The sequence below is a fragment of the Xenopus tropicalis genome, chromosome 9 (genome assembly GCF_000004195.4).
Source record: "Xenopus tropicalis strain Nigerian chromosome 9, UCB_Xtro_10.0, whole genome shotgun sequence".
In the NCBI taxonomy this organism is placed as follows: domain Eukaryota; kingdom Metazoa; phylum Chordata; class Amphibia; order Anura; family Pipidae; genus Xenopus; species Xenopus tropicalis.
In genome coordinates this window covers 33,757,408-33,779,919 of record NC_030685.2, presented here as the reverse complement: position 1 = coordinate 33,779,919, position 22,512 = coordinate 33,757,408, and the positions used below count along the sequence as shown (strand labels likewise).

General features: G+C 39.5%; 1 protein-coding gene across 1 annotated transcript in view; it reads left to right on the top strand.

The window, feature by feature from the left end:
• Positions 1-11,238: 11,238 nt before the first annotated feature.
• nomo3 (NODAL modulator 3) overlaps positions 11,239-22,512 on the top strand; it is a 33,921-nt gene continuing 22,647 nt past the window's right edge. The window contains 11 exon segments of the mRNA NM_001127971.1: positions 11,239-11,466; positions 12,762-12,851; positions 14,364-14,409; positions 16,144-16,244; positions 17,232-17,338; positions 17,612-17,684; positions 18,035-18,187; positions 18,449-18,586; positions 20,892-20,981; positions 21,666-21,771; positions 22,270-22,420. Of these exon segments, the coding sequence (NP_001121443.1) occupies positions 11,335-11,466; positions 12,762-12,851; positions 14,364-14,409; positions 16,144-16,244; positions 17,232-17,338; positions 17,612-17,684; positions 18,035-18,187; positions 18,449-18,586; positions 20,892-20,981; positions 21,666-21,771; positions 22,270-22,420 (1,187 nt within the window). The 5' untranslated portion in view covers positions 11,239-11,334.

Sequence of the window (22,512 nt, the reverse complement as noted above, 5' to 3'; positions counted from 1 at the left end):
TATTCTCTACCCAACTTAACCACAAACACACTAACGCACTAGGCCTACAGAAATCCATCAGCAAAAGAACCCACTAGGTATCTAGCAAATTTCAGCCAGAAATCAATGAGAGGCCCCATACACACTCAATAAACTGCTGGCGGCTCAGTCTGTTTATCAGTTTAAATACTTTTAATTCAGCTCTTGCATTGAAGATCAAGGAGCTGCCAACCTATGCAAACTGCTACCCTATGCACCGGACCTAAATACGCCCGCAGTCTGCGCATGGCATTGCTTCTGGTAGTGTGACCTCATTTCCTTACGAGTGATGTCATCAGATCAAAGACCCTACCCCCCTCACCACATTTTTTTTAAAAAGAAAAAATATTATACAGGCATTAGAGAGGCACCTAAGGGCCGCTCCCCCTGTATATAAATATGACCCTGCTCCAACCAATCTGGCAGAATGGATGGATACAGTATGAGAGACCATACACATATAAAATATGGCTTTTCTTTGAGTAATGTGTTGTCATTTATTATAACATTTATAGGAATCCGGCTTATAGGGCAGTAAAATGGCAGTAATAAGAGCCTTCTACAGTATTTATAAAATATTGCAAACTCTTTACAGGGAGCACAGAACAGTGCAACCGGAGTAGAACTAGATTTGGAATTCATTGGGGATGGAGTTTCTATCCTCATGCATGATGAGACAGTGGAGAGAACAACAGATGGCACTGGGAGACTGCAAGATCTCACCTTCTCAGATATCAAGAAGCTCAATGCGGCAGCCAAGCATCGCTTACGGTGACTTTGCTGAACCCCCATATAGTTATAAATATGAATGTTCTGACATGTTAGGGCAAAGAGCTGCTCATGGCTGTGCATTCACTTAAAGCATTTGTGTTTGAATTTAGTGCAGTCGGAATCTGGGAATCCACCTTATACTGATTCAGATAAATGTCCCTGCCATTATAAAGCTTTAACACCTTGAATGCGGATGAAATGTACATTTTATTAACAACTTGCTGCCTTGCTAAAATAATAGCGATGTCTTTTTATAACTTTGTGTGTCTGTTTACTTTCAAAAATTTTTTTACTGATGTACAGATTTTATTATTTTAAATGGAAAAGTCCTAAAATATTATAACAAAAGACTACAACATTTACACTAGTTAATATAAATATATAGTTTTTTATAATTCGGCTGAATTCAAGCCTCTAGCTGAACCGAATCCTTAAAATTGTCTGACAAGGGATTCAGTCGAACCCAAAAAAGTGGATTCGATGCATCCTTAATCTGTACATAAGTAGAAATGAAACGAGTATTGTAAGTTCTGTAAAATTCACTTTCAGTCCAGGAAAGTGCTACAAAATGTGATCAACAGGACAGTGCACGGGGCCAAACATCTAGTTTCTTGCATGCTCCCAGTTATTCTAGCTTTAGTGAAAACACAGCCAAAGGAAAGTGGTTTGCAGGCGTTTCCCCTAATCCAGTTTCAGCTTCCTCTAAAGGTCAGTCTGTATTGTCACATTTCTACTTAAATTTAGCTAAAAAAAAATCAATGAATAAGGCTGATTGATGTACAGAGATTTATTCATAATGGTAAAAAAATGTCAAACTAGGGATGCACCGAATCCACGGGATGGGAATCCGAATCCCAATTAGCATATTCTAATTAGGTTTCAGAAGGGTTAAATAATACATTTAAACAGGTTAAATTAAAAAAAATATTCAACCTCCGTGTTTATGTGACAAAAAATCACATGATTTTTAGGAATTGGATTTGGTTCGGCCAGGAGTATGGATTCTTTACTATGTGCCTTGTGCTTTTTCTCTCCCCAGGTAATGGAGAATTAGCCATCCCTAGTCAACAATTATAAGCAAGAAAAGAAAAGTCCTATAAATGCCAATATAGGTTGATGCATTTTACAAGTAGTTACGAATGGTATTCGACAAATATTCAGTAAATGCTAATGGATTGTGTGAGCCAAGAAAAAAAGAAGCAAAAATAGTGCTGCTTCAAGAAACTCATTTTAAAGAATGAAAAACCCCACTCATACCTTAACATACTTCTAACTCATTTTAAGCAAGCAACCCCCAGAAAAAAACTACAAGAGTTATGGCTTAGTTGCATAAAACCTTGCCTTTTACATTCCTCAACTCCAAGTAAGCTATAAAGGCACCTTATTATTATTTATTTGTGATAAAATTACAATTGGAAATATCTATGCACCAAATTCGGCGCAAGTTTCCTTCATAAACAAGTTCATTAAGGAACTGCAGGCATTTGCTGAGGGCTTAGTAATACTGGGAGGCAATCTCAACCCACTATTAGCTTTATCATGTGAAGCTCAATGTATCATATCAACAGCTCAGACTTGCCAATCACTCTGTTCTTTACATTTACAAGACATAAAGATGCTTTAATCCTAAAAATAAGGACTATACACATAACTCTTAAACCTTTCACTGTTCTAATAGAATTGACTACCTATTTATAAACCAGAAGTGACTTCATTTAGTCAAAAAGATCCACATTGGTCAAACTATTTTCTCTGAATATGCCCCATTAACTTTAGAACTGTTAATACTGAATTCATTAAAACCCATTTAAAGGACATGTAAACCCCCCACACAAAAATGTAATCAGTGAAATCTTTCAATACCTGCCACTCTGGTTGCCCAGAAGTTAATAGTAAGGCCACAACATCTCCTTAATCACTTAGATTTCCTTCTCCTCCTGTAACCCACTCGCCCCCCCTGGCTTGCCAGACATGCTCAGTTGTTCTAAGCTCAGATTACTAAACTACCCCAGTCTAGCAACCAGCGAAGAGACGGCATTACTGGTTCCATAGAAACTCAGCTCTAGCTGTCTGCTTCAATTTTATTCTCCTGAGCTCAGCTTCACCATTACAGGGCTCAAACAAAGCAGAACTTTTATTAGACAGTTCTAATAAAACAGGAAGCTACGAATCGCAAAAACACTAAACAAATGACAATTCACCATGCATATTAATGCCATCAAAGACAGCCAACAGGCTTTATAATAATCCATAACTAAGATATCAGATTGCTTTAAAGAATTGAAATAAAATGAAAGCTTATCTAGAACAAGCACAAAAGACGGCATGTTGTGGTTAGACTCTCCTTTCACAAAAACTGAATTTTTTGAAACTATAAATCCCCATTCAGTAAATAAAAGCCCAGGCCAGGACAAGTACAGAGCAAACTATTGCAGAACCTTTGATGGTACACAGGTATGGACCTGTTATCCAGCATGCTCCGGACCCAGGGTTTTCTGCATAAGGGATCTTTCTGTAATTTGGATCTCCATAACTTAAAAAATATTTTAAATATTGAATAAACCCAATAGGCTTGTTTTGCCTCCAATAAGGATTAATTATATCTTATTTGCTTTTAATGGAGTGTATGGGAGATGACCTTTCTCCATAAAGGGTTTCCGGATAAGGGATCCCATTCCTGTTCATGGTCATTTTCAGGTTAAATATCTGGCAGAAGTTAACTTACCTCACTTAAATACTGATCAAATAAATATTTTGAAAGCGCCCATTTCTCAACAAGAAGTGGAATATGCTATAAAATTTTCTCCTCTGAAGAAAGCCCTAGGCTCGTAAGGTTTACCTGTAATATATTATAAGATATATGCACAGCTATTAGTTCCAAAACTGATATTTAATTCCATATTATCAGGAGGATATTTTCCACAAGAAATGTTACAAATGTTACAACAGTTTTACTAAAGGATGGTAAAAATCCAACAAAGATAACAAAATTATAGACTAATCTCTTTATTAAAGGAGAAGGAAAGTCATTTAGGAATTTAATTGCCAATAGATTTCGCCACATTAGTGCCACCAAGAGCAAAATATTTATTCTGCAGAAAGCATTACCATCGCTGAGTAAACATCTCTAGAAACTTTCTCTGTACGCGTAAGACAGCAGCTACCATTTTAAGTAGCTTCCTGCTTGCAGCTAGCCATTGGTAGCAAAGGAACATGATTACTTTGTAAAAGTACATAAAAGTGGATTATAGAGAGACAGTAGTAACATATAAAAGCAATCAATAACCGATACAAGAGGTGAAGAGAGCACTGCCCAAAAGAGCTTACAATCTACAAATACAAATTGCTATTAAGCCAGGCAAAATGCGCTAAGATCTATTTTGATCTTAGGGCAGTGTCCAACGGGAGTTTACTTACCCGCAATAATCTCCACGATATGCCATCCCAACAGCAAAAGTGTAAATCGCAATGTAAATTGCAGCAATATGACGTAAAATAATGTAAAATGCAGCAAAAGGACAGAAGATTTACCCACTAAGGTAAGTGACAGAAAATATAAAGTGCAGCAACAGGACAGAAGATTTACCCACTAAGGTAAGTGAAAAAAATGTAAATTGCGGGAAGAGGACAGAAGATTGATCCTAAAAGGTAACTGACCGAAATTATAAAGTGCAGCAAGAGGACAGATGATTTACCCACTAAGGTAAGTGACCAAAAATATAAAGTGCAGCAAGAGGACAGAAGATTTACCCACTAAGGTAAGTGAAAAAAATGTAATTTCCAGCAAGAGGACAGAAGGTTTGCCCATTAAGGTAAGTGACCGAAAATGTAACTTGAGGCAAGAGGACAGAAATTTTTAACTCTGTGCCTATATTGACTATATATAAAGTAATTCTCTTGAATAGGAATCAAATAAACACAAAGAAAGTATTTTCCGGGACATTTTCTCCACAAACCCACCCCCCCACTGATTTTTTTTTTTTTTTTATACACACAAAAATTTTATATTATATATATATTATTATTAATTGCTTTCTTACATGTCAGGCTGCGGCATCCAGGGGTGTCCCGGGATTGTCCTCCGGTGGGGAGTAGGGCGGCTGTGCATGGGCCTGGCCCCTGGTGGATCTGGTCTGTCGGGGCAGGGCCTGGGCAGTTGCTCCCCCCGGTCGGGTTGTGCCAGGGCAGGATAGAGCTGCCTCTCCTCTCTGGTTGCTCCGCCCTCCTGGATCCGATGCCGGATGACGTCACAGGCAGTGACGATTTCCGGGCATCATGGAGCCAGGAAGTGGAAGGTGTCCCAGAGGGGACCGGGGGAGTCTTGTCTTCACCTACGGCACACCAGGCAACATCTCGCGGCACACTAGTGTGCCGCGGAACAGTGGTTGAAAAACGCTGCACTAAGGTGTATGTATGTATATCTTTATTTATAAAGCGCTACTTATGTACGCAGCGCTGTACAGTAGGATTCATTAATACAGACAGGGGGGTAAGGAAAAAGGTAAGTGGAAAAAATTAAATTTCCAGCAAGAGGACAGAAGGTTTGCCCATTAAGGTAAGTGAGCAAAATGTAAATTGCGGCAAGAGGACAGAAGATTTACCTACTAAGGTAAGTGACCAAAAATATAAAGTGCAGCAAGAAGACAGAAGATTTACCCACTAAGGTAAGTGACCGAAAATATAAAGTGCGGCAAGAGGACAGAAGATTTACCCTCTAAGGTAAGTGAAAAAAATGTAAATTGCGGCAAGAGGACAGAAGATTTACCCATTAAGGTAAGTGACCGAAAATGTAAAGTGCGGCAAGAGGACAGAAGATTTGCCCACTAAGGTAAGTGACCGAAAATATAAAGTGTGGCAAGAGGACAGAAGATTTACCCACAAAGGTAAGTGACAGAAAATATAAAGTGCAGCAACAGGACAGAAGATTTACCCACTAAGGTAAGTGAAAAAAATGTAAATTGCGGCAAGAGGACAGAAGATTTACCCATTAAGGTAAGTGACCGAAAATGTAAATTGCGGCAAGAGTACAGAAGATTTACCCACTAAGGTAAGTGACCGAAAATATAAAGTGTGGCAAGAGGACAGAAGATTTACCAACTAAGGTAAGTGACCAAAAATGTAAATTGCGGCAAGAGGACAGAAGATTTACCCACTAAGGTAAGTGAAAAAAATGTAAATTGCGGCAAGAGGACAGAAGATTTACCCATTAAGGTAAGTGACCGAAAATGTAAATTGCGGCAAGAGTACAGAAGATTTACCCACTAAGGTAAGTGACCGAAAATATAAAGTGCGGCAAGAGGACAGAAGATTTATCCACTAAGGTAAGTGACCGAAAATGTAAGTTGCGTCAAGAGGACAGAAGATTTACCCACTAAGGTAAGTGAAAAAAATGTAAATTGCGGCAAGAGGACAGAAGATTTACCCACTAAGGTAAGTTACCGAAAATATAAAGTGCAGAAAGAGGACAGAAGATTTACCCATTTAGGTAAGTGAAAAAAATGTAAATTGCGGCAAGAGGACAGGCTTTAGGTAAGTGACCGAAAATATAAAAGGAAGCAAGAGGACAGAAGATTTACCCACAAAGGTAAGTGAAAAAATGTAAATTGCGGCAAGAGGACAGAAGATTTACCCACTAAGGTAAGTGAAAAAAAATGTAAATTGTGGCAAGAGGACAGAAGATTTACCCACTAAGGTAAGTGAAAAAAAATGTAAATTGTGGCAAGAGGACAGAAGATTTACCCACTAAGGTAAGTGAAAAAAAATGTAAATTGCGGCAAGAGCACAGAAGATTTACCCACTAAGGTAAGTGAAAAAAAATGTAAATTGTGGCAAGAGGACAGAAGATTTACCCACTAAGGTAAATAAAAAAAAATGTAAATTGCGGCAAGAGGACAGAAGTTTTACCCACTAAGGTAAGTGACCGAAAATATAAAGTGCAGCAAGAGGACAGAAGATTTACCCATTTAGGTCAGTGAAAAAAATGTAAATTGCGGCAAGAGGACTGAAGATTTACCCCTTTAGGTAAGTGACCGAAAATATAAAGTGAAGCAAGAGGACAGAAGATTTACCCACAAAGGTAAGTGAAAAAATGTAAATTGCGGCAAGAGGACAGGAGATTTACCCACTAAGGTAAGTGAAAAAAATGTAAATTGCGGAAAGAGGATAGAAGATTTACCCCTTTAGGTAAGTGACCGAAAATATAAAGTGCAGCAAGAGGACAGAAGATTTACCCATTTAAGTCAGTGAAAAAAATGTAAATTGCGGCAAGAGGACAGAAGATTTACCCCTTTAGGTAAGTGACCGAAAATATAAAGTGAAGCAAGAGGACAGAAGATTTACCCACAAAGGTAAGTGAAAAAATGAGGACAGAAGATTTACCCACTAAGGTAAGTGAAAAAAAATGTAAATTGCGGCAAGAGGACAGAAGATTTACCCACTAAGGTAAGTGAAAAAAAATGTAAATTGCGGCAAGAGGACAGAAGATTTACCCACTAAGGTAAGTGAAAAAAATGTAAATTGCAGCAAGAGGACAGAAGATTTACCCACTAAGGTAAGTGAAAAAATATAAATTGCGGCAAGAGGACAGAAGATTTACCCACTAAGGTAAGTGAAAAAAATGTAAATTGCGGCAAGAGGACAGAAGATTTACTAACTAAGGTAAGTGAAAAAAATGTAAATTGCGGCAAGAGGACAGAAGATTTACCAAGTAAGGAAGTATCTTTTTAAATCTGAAGCAAGAAAACAAAACACTCAATGGGGTTGATTAACTAAAGTGCGATAAATTTTATCGCACTATTTTTGTGTTAAAATAGACGCGATAATTAGCGTGCGATTCACTACAGTATTATCGCATGTGTTAAGTCGCGTATCGCATGCGTTAATTTTCACGCTGAAAAGAATACGAACGCATGATTCACAAACACTTAGGCGCGCTAAATATCGCATTGGTCTATGCGAAAATGAACACCTACTTCAGGCAGGCGATAAATTATAGAAAAGTACAGTTAATGAGTTTTTGGCAATAAAATATGGACTTAGCAGTGTTATTTATTCAAGTATGTGTTTTTTTACGAAATTTTACTAAAGTCTTGGCATGTATGTAATTTCGCTACTATAGCGGTAAATATTTAGTCGCCATAATATGCAGTACTATAGCGGTAAATATTTAGTCGCCATAATATGCAGTACTGTAGCGGTAAATATTTAGTCGCCATAATATGCAGTACTATAGCGGTAAATATTTAGTCGCCATAATATGCAGTACTGTAGCGGTAAATATTTAGTCGCCATAATATGCAGTACTATAGCGGTAAATATTTAGTCGCCATAATATGCAGTACTGTAGCGGTAAATATTTAGTCGCACAAATACATTACTAGGTATATTTTGGCAACTTGTTTGTCGCGACTTTGTAATCTCACGACTTGCGGACATTTTGTAGCGACTTTGTAATCTCGTGACATGTGCGACTTGCGGCCATTTTGTGTCATTGAGCCTGCAGTTACACTAGAGAGAGCATCATGCCTGGGGTTTCTGATCTGCTACCAGGGGAGAGGCGCTATATTGCAACCTTTTTCCTGTGCTCAGGATATGACTGCCACTGGGGCCCTTAGGGGTCCACGAGAGGAAGAGGGCAATCCTGCGCGACCTCCAAGACGGGTTGTGCGCCAGGTTTGCCCTTGATGTGGACCTCCGCCTGCTCCAGCGCATATGGTCGGACCTGAAGCGCAGGAATTCAGATCTGGTCGCTGAAATTGCAGAAGGTAATTATTGCCCATAACATATTTGCCATTTATTCTGTGTCTAAAATCTCCCACTTAATTTAAGCCATTTTTAGTTAGCTAAATTTTCTTAAATGCCCCCCCCCCCATTTTATTATCTCTAGCACTTCTTTTTTTTTTGTTACTTATATTTTTATTGTTTTTTTGGGTTTTTTTTTGCAAATAAACATTTATACAGCACCTCTCTAGCACTTCTGTGCTCTCCCGAGGCAAAATGTCGGCAGTTTTATGCTGCCGATTGCCGCGTGCATAATGTTGCGAAAATTAGCGTGCATGTAAAAGCGATAATTAGCGTGCATGCGAAAAATACCGCGTGTGCATTATTTAGCGCATAAATTATCGCGTGCAGTATCGCGCGTAAATTAGCGCAAGTGTGCTAATAGTGAATCGTGCAATAAGTTGCGAAAATTTAGACGCGATAAAATTTTCAACGCACGCTATAAATAGCGCACGTTATTTCGCACTTTAGTGAATCGGCCCCAATATGGCATTAGCTTTAAAGAGGCCGTTGACCTTTAAGTTGAGAATTATTTAATCTGGTTTTGGGGGTTACAGACCTCAGCAGACAAAAAGCCTGGAGTCTGTTCCTTGTGTCCCTTGCACACGCTTGGTGTGACTGGAGAGAAAGCATGGAGATTGTGCCTTATTGTTAAAGCATGGGTTTGGTTCTACTTTAAATCTTCGGGTTGAAAAGCTGCATTTACAGCAGACCAGAGAGCAAATGTTTCCTTATGAAAGAAAAAGAACAAATGAGCATATGAAATTATATATTCTTGCTATAAAATATTAGATTATTTAGTCATATAGGAGTCCCATATAAAGGTGTGAACTGATTTCATACAGTTCACAGAACTCTTTAAGTTGCCTCCTTCCATACTTATATTTCATACTAGGGGGTACAGGTATTGTTAGTACTTTGTTTGGGTCATTGAAGCACTGTAACAGCACGAATAAAGGAATACAATGATCAAATGCTAAAGCACTGCTAATATTGGGTGTTCTATTATTTTGACACTATTCAATGTGCCCTCCTGTGAGCAGACGTGTGTGTGTGGTCTCTGGGCTGTACCATTCCTCAGTTACATCTTGGTCATCCCCTTTAACTAGACATGCTGACCTCAGCATCCTTCATTACAGCTGAGAAATATGTGCTGTATAAGGCCAGCCTGGTTCTTCCGATAAGATTTAAGTGTTTTGTAGCAGCAGAGTGCACCTGTTTTGGTTTACCTTCAGCGCTTACGGCCGTGTAGTAATTTCCTTCTTATACATTACTTTATACTCTTTAAGAAACGTTGTACCCACTACCACTGCTATAGTGTTTTTAACAAGTTACATTTTATAAGCAAATTCCGCCACAGCATTATACAGTCTGACCCCATTTCTACCTCACACCGAGGGCTGGAATTAATGAGGTACAACAGGTCCGCCCCATAAGTGGCCCGGGAGAAACCTTGTTAAGCAAAGAGGGTTCCGCACACCATGCTCCGATCTGTGCCTGAGCAGGTCAGGGCCGAGCTGCCAGCAACATTAGAGCAGTTTCAGATCACGCTGGGGGCCAATGTGGAGGACAGAGTAGAGGAATGCGTGAGGGAAGCAGCGAGGTGCCTGTACAGCGAGCTACCTCACACCGAGGGCTGGAGTTAATGAGGTACAACAGGTCCGCCCCATAAGTGGCCTGGGAGAAACCTTGTTAAGCAAAGAGGGTTCCGCACACCATGCACTGATCTGTGGGGGGGGAGCTGGAGAATGATGGGGAGGATGATGGGGGGAGCTGGAGGACGTGTGGGGGAGCAGGAAGCAGCTGGGAGCGGGCCATAGTATGAGGACACTGGGGGAGGACCAGCAATGTTTTAGGGGCCCTGGGTTAGCTAGCAATGTTTTAGGGGGTCCCTGCCCTGGCACCAATGCAAAATGTAACCCCTGAATACCAATGTTTTAGGGGGGCCCTGGCTACCAATGTTTTAGGGAGTCCCTGGCTAGCAATGTTTTAGGGGGGCCCTGGCTACTAATGTTTTAGGGGGGCCCTGGCTACCAATGTTTTAGGGGGCCCTGGCTACCAATGTCTTGGTGTCCTTTGTACTGATGGGAGGGGTCACTGGGGGATGGGCCATTGGAGGCAGGGTATGGGAGGAGGGGGGCCCAGAAAATTTTGTTGTGAGGGGCCCTGTGATTTCTGATGGCAGCCCTGATTTAGGGGGTGTGGTCACAAAAATGGGCATAGTTAAAAAAATTACCATGCCGCATGCTGCATTTTTTTTGTCCCTCTTTACACTTGGGAGGTATGTTAAATTGCACCATGAAATAAATATATAAGACTTCAGCAGTCAACCCAGTCCAGACCTGAGCCAACCCCATTTCATGATGGAGCTAATAATCCAGTCCTGGATTTTTTTTGTCTAAATTCTACATGACACTAAATGAGAGCATGAAATAAAGTTTCAAAAAGGTTTGGAGTTGATAATTACCTTCGTTATGACATGGAGCTGTGAGGACGCTAAGTATGAATAAAGTCATAGAAGACTTAAGAACAAGTTCCTCCTGTACACTAGATGGCGGCAGACACTCTATATTTTTCTCTATGGTTGGGTCTCCATGCCGACAACCTGAAGCTGTCAAGGTCTTGCAGTCCAGAGCTTTTTGCGCATGCGCGGCGTGATTAAGGCGAAGCAATCTAGGCTGTGTCAGCAGAATCCCGGCAGCTTGCTAAGGCAGCCGGCAGCGTGCGGAGCCGGGACAGGGAAAGGTCGGGCTGGGACACTGTAAGATGAACTGCCGGGTGGTGTTAGTGGCGCTGAGCGCCATGTGCTGGTGTTGGCTGTGTGCGAGTGAGGATATCGTAGTCGGCTGCGGGGGATTTGTTAAGTCGGATGTGGATATCAATTACTCTTTAATCGAGGTGAGTGGAACTAGCTCTCGCAACTGCCTGAACTACAACTTTCTGCATACTTCCGACTGCTGGGGCCGTGCGGGAGCTGTAGTTCATCAGCGTGAATTGTCCGGGCTCTTGGGCCTTTAATCAGAGCTTTGGGGGAGGTCATGGGAGTCCATTCATTCACTTCCTGCTCCAGCACAGACCTACGTTTCAGCCTTTTCTTCAGTAGCCTTTGCCATTGTGAGTGTCCCCAGTCGCAGGTGCCGGTGCTGGCAAGAGACAGTCGCTCATAAACACTCACTGTGTATATTCATATGATCACTGCCTGTGCCATGAGCAACAGAATACTCACATGTCAATGTGTGCCATTACCCTTAACTGTTTGTGTGCTGTCCAAGCCACAGTGATGGCCAAAGCCAGCCTCTTTTTTCCAGCAGTGTATATTACTAAGTTATAATGGCATCAGACATTTACATTTACTTGCTTAGCTGGGCCCCCCTGCTGTCTGTTAGCTGCATCTCATAAGGGAGGGCAGGAGCTCCTGTGACTTCACGTTCTGCCCCCTACATATTCTTCCAACCAGTGGCCAAGGGGCAACATGTTACTCACCAACCCCTTGGATGTTGCTCTCAGTGGCCTCAAAGCAGGTGCTTATTTCTAAATTCCTGGCTTGGAGGCAAGTTTTAGTTAAGCATGTCTGGGCCCCCCAACACCTTAAAAGCCACCAGGCCCGGGACTGCCCCCCTTCACCATGCCAGCCCTGGGAGCAGGACTGGTTGGCGGGCCCACCAGGTTATTTTCCCGGTGTTCCGCCAGTCCAGTCCCACGCTGCCAGAATGTGGGAAGTCACAACAGTTTGTTTCCAACTGGCATCAATTGAGATTACAAGGAGTTGGTCAGCCAGCAGAATTAGGTAGATGCATAACATTGATCTGAAGGCCATAGAGGTGGTTATTTGCCATTTTGGCAATACATATTTTTTCAGCCATATTGTTTAATAAGGGCCATACTGAGCAACAGTATTCTGAACTTGGGTGCTATATTCAACCATGCAGATTTTACTCGTCTGACATGGGCTGATGCTGGACCAGTTACCCTTGCTGGAAGCATTGCTGGATCATCTTCATTGAGCACCACTGGTCGAGCCAAATTGGAGCTCTTTCTCTCTTTTCATGCCTTTGCATTTACATAGGTATGGTATTTGTAACCAGAATGGTTGGGACCTGTGATTTTTCTTTAATCAGGATCACCAAACCTTAAGTCAAATAAAATTAAAATGTAAGCTTTAAATAAGCACAATTATTTTTGTATTTTTTTAGATCAAATTATACACCAAGCAAGGTACCTTGAAATATCAGACCGACTGTGCACCAATAAACGGCTACTTTATGATTCCTCTGTATGATAAGGTGAGTGGCAGATATTGCTATGCCTCAGTATGAGGTACAGCTTATAATGTATGCAGTTTGTTTCAGCTGTTTATTTTGATGTATAAATTACAATTCATTGCTGCTATATTGTTTGCTTTTGATGAGACTTTAAGGATTCAAATTCTTTTTGCTTATTTAACATTGTTTTGATTGACTCCCTTGCCTTGCCACATGGCTTACAGTGATATGATCAGGTTGCTTTAGTTCTCCTGACACAGTTCCAAGACTATTTAGGAAATCAAATATATGTTTATGTTGAACCTGCCCATAACTGGTCTACATGTTGCTCCCACATGTGTTTATCTGGGAGTAGCTAGGATAAGCATCCACCATAAAACTCAATGTAAGTGGCATTTATCCTGCCACCACATATACTTTTTTTGCACCCCTGGGGAAGTAACACAGGGACAACATGTTTGCCCTCTGGTAGTTTGTGGTATTTTAAATTTTGCGCATGCAGCCTTGCCTGGCGTGTCCTTATTTATTTTTCAAATGTTTATTTCATTATTAAGTTTGCCTTCTGACATCAACTTAATCTAAAGTGTCAATTCTAGTTCTGCATCCATTTCTCTTCTTTATTCTTTTCACTTGTGGGCTAATGTTTATGGATATCCCACTGACCAGCCTGTGTTGTTAAACCAACATGTATGCCAAAATCGACTTCTGTGCCTTGGTTAAGCACCATTCTTTCCATATTGTGTATGCCAATTCACAGCACCCAAATGCCCTATGCTGAAATGCCTCCTTTTTGTGGCTGCTTGTGAGAATCCAAACTTTTTTGGGAATATAGGATAGTTAGGTGAGGGGTCTGCATACAGATCATTTCAGGCAACTTACTACAAGAAAAGCCACAGCTAGAACTGGATGTTCTGTTACAAAGCGGCTTGTATGAATATGCCTTTAAGTGTCTCTATTGCATTCTGTTGTGTTCTTCATGGCAATAGCCATGTTACAGAAGGGAATATGGCAGCTGAAGAGGGTCATTAAACTATAACCTTGCTCCTACTAGCAACAAAACACTAAGTGCAGCGGTGCATAAGGCATTTTGAATGCATTGCTTACTTTTGGGGACTGGCATTCAAATGACAGGTTGCCTTTCTGGTCTCTTTTCAATAGGAAGCACCACTAATTGTTCCTGCATTTTGGGCAGAATAGTTCAGGGCTTCCTATTGGTTGTAAACGCTGACCCCCAAAGTGAGACTTGCATAACTGCATATCGCACAGAATGACCATTTTTAATTAATCTGCAAAAGAAAGCAACTGACGCTTAACTGCAGTTCTTTTTCAGATGACCAGGGTGTTAATGGTTCTGGCCTGCATTATTCCTTCTGAAATATTCTGGTCGTGGTGCAAACAGTGTTGGGAAACATTCTTTAAGTAAATCCTCTATTTACAGTTACATGACTGTGTTGCATTTAAAAAAATAATAAAAAAAAAGAACTCTGTGTAACTATGATTGTTGTCTAAATTTGCGCCTTTATTTTCTTCCAGGGGGATTTTGTTCTTAAGATTGAGCCTCCCCTAGGGTGGAGTTTTGGTAAGTAGCTGCTTGGTACTAATAGCTGCTTACAGATCCCTAAGGTACTGTGTGTGTCTGTGTTTTACATTCCCAGGCTTCTCCTATTTGCATTCGTTAGATGTCATCAGGAAATGCCATGGGACTGTATATGCCCTGTGTGCTGTGTTCCGTTCTGTGATAGTGATGGCTAACCTGTTGTGCTTGAACTGCAACGCCTAACCCTTTGACTAGTGGTGCACACACAAGTCAAGTTCAGCACCAGCTTAAAGGGGATGTAAAGGCAAAAAACAATATTGCAAGTACTGATTATAAACCTAAAAAAAACATATTTGCAATGTACTTCAATAAGATTTTTTTTACTGTTTAAAATAACTGATTCCATGCAGCTGACTTCATTGTTCATCTCCTCTTTCCTCTGGAGCTGTGTACAGCAATCTTTTCCCAGCTGGTCAGCCAGACTAGAAAGAAAACTACCAGCGCTGCTCTGCATTACGAAGGACAGGGTAGCAGAGTGGGGTTGTTTCATTTGTTTATCGTTGAAACTAATCTCGGTGAGAAACAACCCTGCTTTGCTTTCCTGCCTTTCGGAATGCAGAGCAGCGCTTTATAGTCGAGCTGAGAAAGGATTCCTGTATGGAGCTTCAGGGGGGAGAGGAGATGAACAGTGATGTCAACTGCGTGTGATTCTAACTTGTAAGCCAACATAACATCAGTTTCAGATGAGAAGGTTGGTGCTTTAATGTGGTTCCCATTGGTGGTTTCAGGCCTCTTAATGCTGCTTTTGTAGGCAGGTAATTACACAGCAGGCAGATTGCCCGAGAATCACCCTGCGTGCTATAGACCTTAATGTGATTCTGTAAAAAATATTATTAGTGCTACTTTTGTTATTACATTTTACATGTGACAATATATTTTGCAGCACTATGCACAAATAGGGTCACATGACAACCAGCATACTGATACAGTGTCTGCAAGAGCTGAAAAACAAATAACCAAACAACTAAAACATATAAACATTTGTTATATTAAATATTTATATTAGATTTTTTTTCAAAGCTTTGTTATATTTAATTATGGATGCACCAAATCCAGGATTCGGTTTGGTTTTTGGCCAGGATTCAGGCTTTTCCGGCAGGGTTCGGTTTTGGCCGAATCCATGGCCCTGGCTGAATGCCTTGGGATGGGTTCGGCCGAACCTGAAAAACTGGGTTCGGTGCATCCCTATATTTCATTTTTTTTATTTTTGTTTATTTTGTTTTTTCTTTTAGTCCTGTAGTCTAGTTAGTCCTGCAAGTGATCCTGTAAGTGGTGCACTCAAATCACAGGTGCTGTTAAATAGGTAATATACCACAAGCTGTGACACCCTTCTCTCCACCATAGATGCCAGAATATCTTCTGGAAAATGAAGTATAGTCAGATAGTATATTTTGGAAGTTGTATTCTACCAGACAAAACTTGTAAATCTATAATACAGCAAGAACTTGTTGTTAGCTTAGGAACTTTGACTCTGAATGTATAACATGTTTTTTTTTTCATGCCTCCCACCCCCTCCCCTCTTTCTTCTGTACCCCTCCCCCCCTCCCTGTTAAAACTGAAAAATAAAGAATATAAAAAAAAAATAGGTAATATACCAGAAAAGTTATGTAAAGATGCACGTTGGAACTTCGTAATACAGTGAAGAATTCAAAATGTATTGGTCTATTATCGGTATGTGTATAATATAATATAACACTAGTGTGCTTGTTTCTGCAGAACCAACAAGTGTCCCACTTCATGTAGATGGGGTTAATGATATTTGTACAAAAGGAGAAGATGTCAATTTTGTTTTCAATGGATTTTCTGTGAATGGAAAGGTAATGGAAAACTAAAGAGGAATGCCGTGGTTAAAGGTAGCAGAATATGGCATAGTATGATATGTGCTACACACTATTGTGTCTGCGCTGTGTCCCTTTTCTAGGGAGAAATCATAATCAAAAAAACACGTCTTAGAAAGGAAAACCTTCCTTACTGGTCTACCAGTAATTTAATTTTTCTGCTGTTTTTTTAAATTATTTTTAGTCTCTGTAAATTATAAAATTAAATACAGGTATGGGATTTGTTATCTGAAAATCCATTATCCGGAATGCTGCAGGAAGGAAATATTTATTTTAAGCAAATTTATTTTTTTTCTGTCGTAATAAAACAATACTTTGTACTTGATAGTAACTTAACTGCATAAATAGCAAAAATAGGAAAAAGATGTTGTGTTACTGCAGTATAACAATATTAACATTAACCTGAGTGGTTTGTTAAAACTTAACATCATGAACAAACCCACAAGACCAATGTCTGACTTGAGAAACCAATATATACATCATTATAAATACACCATAACCCTGAAAACCATCATGTTCCAGGAAAGAAGGATCCCTCCACTGATCTAGAGTTGAAAAGTTAATCACAATTAAGCAATGGGGCTTCCAGTAATTAAACCAGTTAACTACTTGCATATTATTAGCATAACCACTCTGACTTCATGTGTACAGACTCATAAGAATTAATTTGTGTAAAGAGCCTGAGAGAACAATTAGATAATACACTACAAACAAAATATATATAACTTGCAACTTCATGTGTCTTACACACATGAAAGAACCTTATGTGAAACAAATGGTACAATCTGGCCATTATAACCTGCTGGCAATCTGGGTGGCTTAAAATAGGGTTCTTGGTTAAAATTCACATAATATGAACACCTCAAGAGTTTTGTATATGACTTTGCACAATTCCTTAACTCATATCGAGGTATCTAATGTTGCTATAATAAGTGGTATAAATGATGTTCTCTTTGTATCTTTCAGGTGCTCAGCAGAAATCAAAATATGGGTCCTGTTGGAGTTCAGGTTGCTATGAGGAAAGCAGGGAGCAGTGTGAATTTACAGACTACAGTAACACAAGTGGGAGGAAAGTGAGTTGTAAAGCGATTGAGTTAGTGGTTGGCCTTTTTCCCATATAAATAATTTTGTTGAAAACCCTCAAATGGCTTTACTTGCAGGATTCCTCATCTTGTTCACCAAATCATTTAAAATAAAGGATCCTTACAAATGAGTAACTAATGATCTTTACTACATTCCCACTGGCCACCATGGGGCGGGGCCAAGTATGGGTCGGGGCCTCTTTGTGCAGTGATCATCTGATTAGTTTGTGATGCTCTAACCCAATCTTTCTTGGTTTCCTGTAGGTTTGCTTTCACCAAGGTGCTCCCTGGTGAATATGAAATTTTTGCTTCTCACCCCACCTGGACACTAAAACAGGTAAGTTGTTTTATCCACCAGCTAGTTCATTAAGGGTAATTTCAGGCTGGGGCTGTTGTGAGCATTATAAACTCAACATCCCACAGAACACAGTGCCTGAAACAGCCCCTCATACATTGGAATTGCCTGTCAAACACTGAGTACTTCACTGTTAATCCAGGGGGTCTCTGTCACAGATTTCTTTTTATCAGCTACATAAAATTGTGGTGCATATAGTACTCGGGCCATTCAGAGCATATTTATAGCATGTTTTAATGTTCTGGCAAAAAAAATGTCGGAAAATGCTGCATTTATTAAAATTGTGTTTTGGATCATTAGTCTTTTCATTAACTCCTTGTATTGTACTTTAGGCAACAACTATGGTGCAAGTAACCAATTCCAACGCACAAGCTGCTAATGCACTTATAGTTGCTGGTTATGATGTCTCTGGGTCTGTTCGCAGTGATGGAGAACCAATGAAGGGTGTTATGTTTTTGCTTTTTTCTACAACAACCAAAAGTGAGGTACAACATTTAAAAATGTTCCTTGTTTATAACGTTTTATATTCTAATTGGGCTTATATTCTATTTATTACTCTAAAATAGTAAGGCACAGGTTATCTGTCCAGCTTAAAATGTAATCCTGTTTAAATCCTTGGCAACATTGCAGAGTATTAGAGACCACCCTAACGGTTATGTTTTTATATAACAATGTTGTGTGCTTGGCCTTTTGGAGTCTTCTTTTCAGCATATTTTACATGCACATAATCACATTTTTCCCTTTAGGATATTTTGGGGTGTGATCTGTCCCCAGTTGAGGGCTTTCAGGGAAAAGATGAGTCTTTATCATACTTGTGCCATGTCACATCCCAAGAAGATGGCTCTTTTACATTCCTGTCATTACCAAGTGGGGATTACAGTGTGGTGAGTAGAGAGACTTTTCTGGAACAGTATGCTGTTCTGCCTGTACATATGCTGCTCTCAGCAATTGTTTAACGAACCATCTGCTTTTCAGCTAAGATTTAGCTACTTATCCATGCTGGAGGTGGACGCTTGAAGCTTTCTTAATCAAAGAACCTGTTATGGGCCTGCATTAATAGGGCTTACATAATTTGGTGGGGCGGGGTTATGCTTCTGTTTTGTATGGGATTTTTTGCTGAGAATAAACAAACATCTGTGATTATGACAAGCGTCTAGGCAGTGGCGTAACTATACATTTCTGGGCTGCACTGTGATATCATTTAAAACCCCCCTAAACTTAGGGAACAAAATTATTTTAATGAAACTGCTTATCAGTTATTATTTCTCTGGGCCTCTTATTTCTCCTAGACCCACTAGCAGTCATAGGATCTGCTTCCTTTGTATTTTTATGCTCTTGCCCTTAGTTACTTCCTAAACAGGCGTATTGGAATCCTATAGTATCCTGAGCAGCTTTGATCACAAGATTGGTCTGTCATGTGGCCAGAGCTGGCTATTTTTTTGTGATGCTTTGGAGTAAGAACAGCGGCATTGTAAGTGGAATTTTAAAGGACATCTAATAATTAACCAGATCCTGCTAGTAGCTCCCCACCATCTTTTCTGCTGATTTTCTTTGCATGCTCTGTGCTGCTGTCACTTACCTGAGCTTAGGGACCGACACACAATATATTGTATTTACAAAATATAAATGTCACAGTTAGTAATTTATTTAGAATCACATTACATGGTAGTTCTAAAACCAGTGCAATTACAGGTATGGGGGACCCCTTACCAGGAAATCCGTTATCCAGAAAGTTTTTGAATTTAATCAAATCATTCACTTTTTTTAAAAAGTATTTCCTTTTTCTCTTTAATAATATAACAGTATCTTGTACTTAATCCCAGCTATGATATAGTTAATCCTTATTGCAGCCAAAATAATAATATTGGGGTTAATTGCTGTTTAAATAATTTCTTAGTAGACTTAAGGTATGGACATTCAAATTACAGAAGCACTCGTTATCTGGGAAAACCCCATGTCCCGAGCATTCTGGATAACAAGTCCCATACCTGTAGCATCAGAATTTAATAATGAGCCCTGTTACATCAGCTTATATGACAGGCCAAACCCATTTTCTGTTTGATAATTTGCAATAGCCCCTATGCTTGGCTTCTCAACAGCCACCCAGAGCACACTGAGCTTGTGAGTGTCTCAGACACTTTCCAAGATGGTGCGCTAATGTGACAACTGTAAAGACCTGGATCATTGCTGCTGTTGAGATCAGAGCCAGGCCAAGCCTGTTGGGCGCCCTAGGCAACCCGGACAACCACCTGGCACTGCTCCATTGTGTGCTCCCTCACTCCTCTGTGGCTTGCATGTGCAGTGATACTACAGGGGGCTGGGGGGAGCATGCAATGGAGTGGCACCCGGCTGACTTGTGTGGGGAACGAGGTCTCAGACTAGGGATAGGCAAGCGAAGAGGTATGTGCCTAGTGCCCCCCCCCATTGGTTGCGCCCTTGGCACATTCCCTATTTTCCCTTAGTTCTGGCCCTAATCGAGATACTAAAACTTTAGGCTAGTGCAGTAAGTTCAGTATACAAAGTGTACAATGAATGAGGAATTAAGAATTGCCTTCTCTGTTTTTGTTGGCAGATTAAGTTTTCTTTTTTTGATGGGTTTGTATATGTCAGGTCATTTAACTGCTCTTAAATAGTTATAACATTCCTTTAACCGTTGTTTTTTGTAGAACCCTGCAGGCATTCTAACATTATTATTTAGTAGAGGGGATGTTTCAATAGGGTGAAGACACAAAGAGCTACTAGTAGCAACTACTTGTCATGGCTACTAAAATAGACAATGCTGATCATTTACTGATAACTGTCTCTACGTCTGTTTTAGCAGAGGTAATTCTCAGTATAGTCAATGGCAGGGTATTATCTGGGGTTTAGTAGCCATGACAAGTAGCTGCTACTAAGTAACTCTGTGTGTCTTCACCCTTCAGTCATTGGGTAAAATTTCTTTTTAGAGCTCCTATGGCTGCTCCCACTGATAAGTATGGGTGCAACTATGTAGATAAATTTTGTGCCCATATACGTCACATTTATAAGACAATAAATTGAATGCTCACTCCTTAGTTGCAGTTGGAAGAGTTATTTGCACAGTACTGTCTTTGTAAGCCTGTATTCAATTAAGTAATTCATCTTTATAGTCTACAGTATGGTTTATGTATTTTATTATTTGTTTTCTTTTTTTACTTGCCCCCTCTCTAGGTTCCCTATTACAGGGGAGAAAGAATTACATTTGATGTTGCTCCATCCAGACTGGATTTTTCTGTGGAACATGACAGCTTAAAATTAGAGGTAAAACTATTCTTCTATTCTACTATGTCTTCAACATTTGTGACTTCTATTCTTTACTTTAGCAATTAAAACAAGTGATAGGCCTATCACAATAATGTTTTTTTATATTTTTCATTTTGTGAAACCAAAAAAAGAGACGATTAAACAGACATGTCTAGAACTTACAACCAAAGTTAGGTACAATTGTTTACATCATATCCAGAGTGGCATTTCCAAAGCAAGCTGAACCCACTTTTGGAGTGTAAGAGAATTTATAGAACATAATAGAGTGTAGAAGTGTTCTAGATTTTTGTAAGGGCGTGGTCTCGTCTGTTATACCCAATAAACAGGTCTCGGGAGATCTAATTCTGGGAAGGAATAGACATCCCTTAATGTAGCGTGTGACTTCCGGCCATTAGGTTTTATTTAAATGTTTTTCCTTTTCATATATTTCCCACACATTCGGTCTGTGAGCAGGAGGTTTTAGTTTAACTATGGCAACAGCCATATGGAAGCAAGCAGCTTTTTTTTTTTTTTTTTTTTTTTTTTTTATTATATATATAGTTCTTTGCACATGATGTATGGATACTATTTTACTGCTCTGTCTGATTCCCATAATGTTAATGAGGGTTATAGTCTTTGTGCATAAGTGTTGAAAGTTTCTCTGTTGTCAGGTTGAATATTTATTTGTTTATTTATTGTTAGCCTGTTTTCCATGTTATGGGCTTCTCTGTGACTGGAAGGGTTTTAAATGGACCTGAAGGGGATGGAGTACCTGATGCAATGGTAACTCTCAACAATCAGATGAAAGGTAAGGCACACGTTAAATTAACCTTATATTATTGATGTTATGTTATAAAAAAATAGTGAAGCTGAGTCTTCAGCTGCATACAGTGCCTGCAAATAAAGCCTTACTTACCTTTTATTTCTTTCATTCAGATTTCGCTTTTTCTTTTCTCTCACTTTCTGCCATTCTTACACTTATTTTAGTTATTTTGCTCTTCCTTGCCTTCATTTTCAGTTTTTCTTTCTTTTGCTTTTCTTTGTACTCATTTTGTTAGTTTTTCTTTTTTTTTATTCTTGTTTTAGTTCTCATCTGTTTCCTACTTTTTTTGCTCTCTTTTTTTTGTTTGCTCTCACTCTTTTGCTCTTTTTACACTTATACTTTTACACTTTACTTTACTGTTATTGTTGCAATCAGCCACATAAATGGCACAGAGATACAAAATAGTTATGGTATTTCCTCTATAATAAGGTTCAAATGTAAAAAGGTATTTTGTTATCACCCTAAAATATACTTGCTTTCCAGTTGTAACTAATGCTGATGGATCCTTCCGTCTGGAAAACATGACAGCTGGTACATACAGTATAGATGCCCAGAAAGAACATATTTACTTTGATACACTGACTGTAAAGATTGCACCAAACACGCCGCAGCTTGCTGATATAATAGCCGCAAGGTAAGAATAATTGGCCGTAATGTGGAGTGCTTATTGTTTATCCCATTAGTAATTGCTATAAAATATATTTAATTATAAAATTATGGACTTAT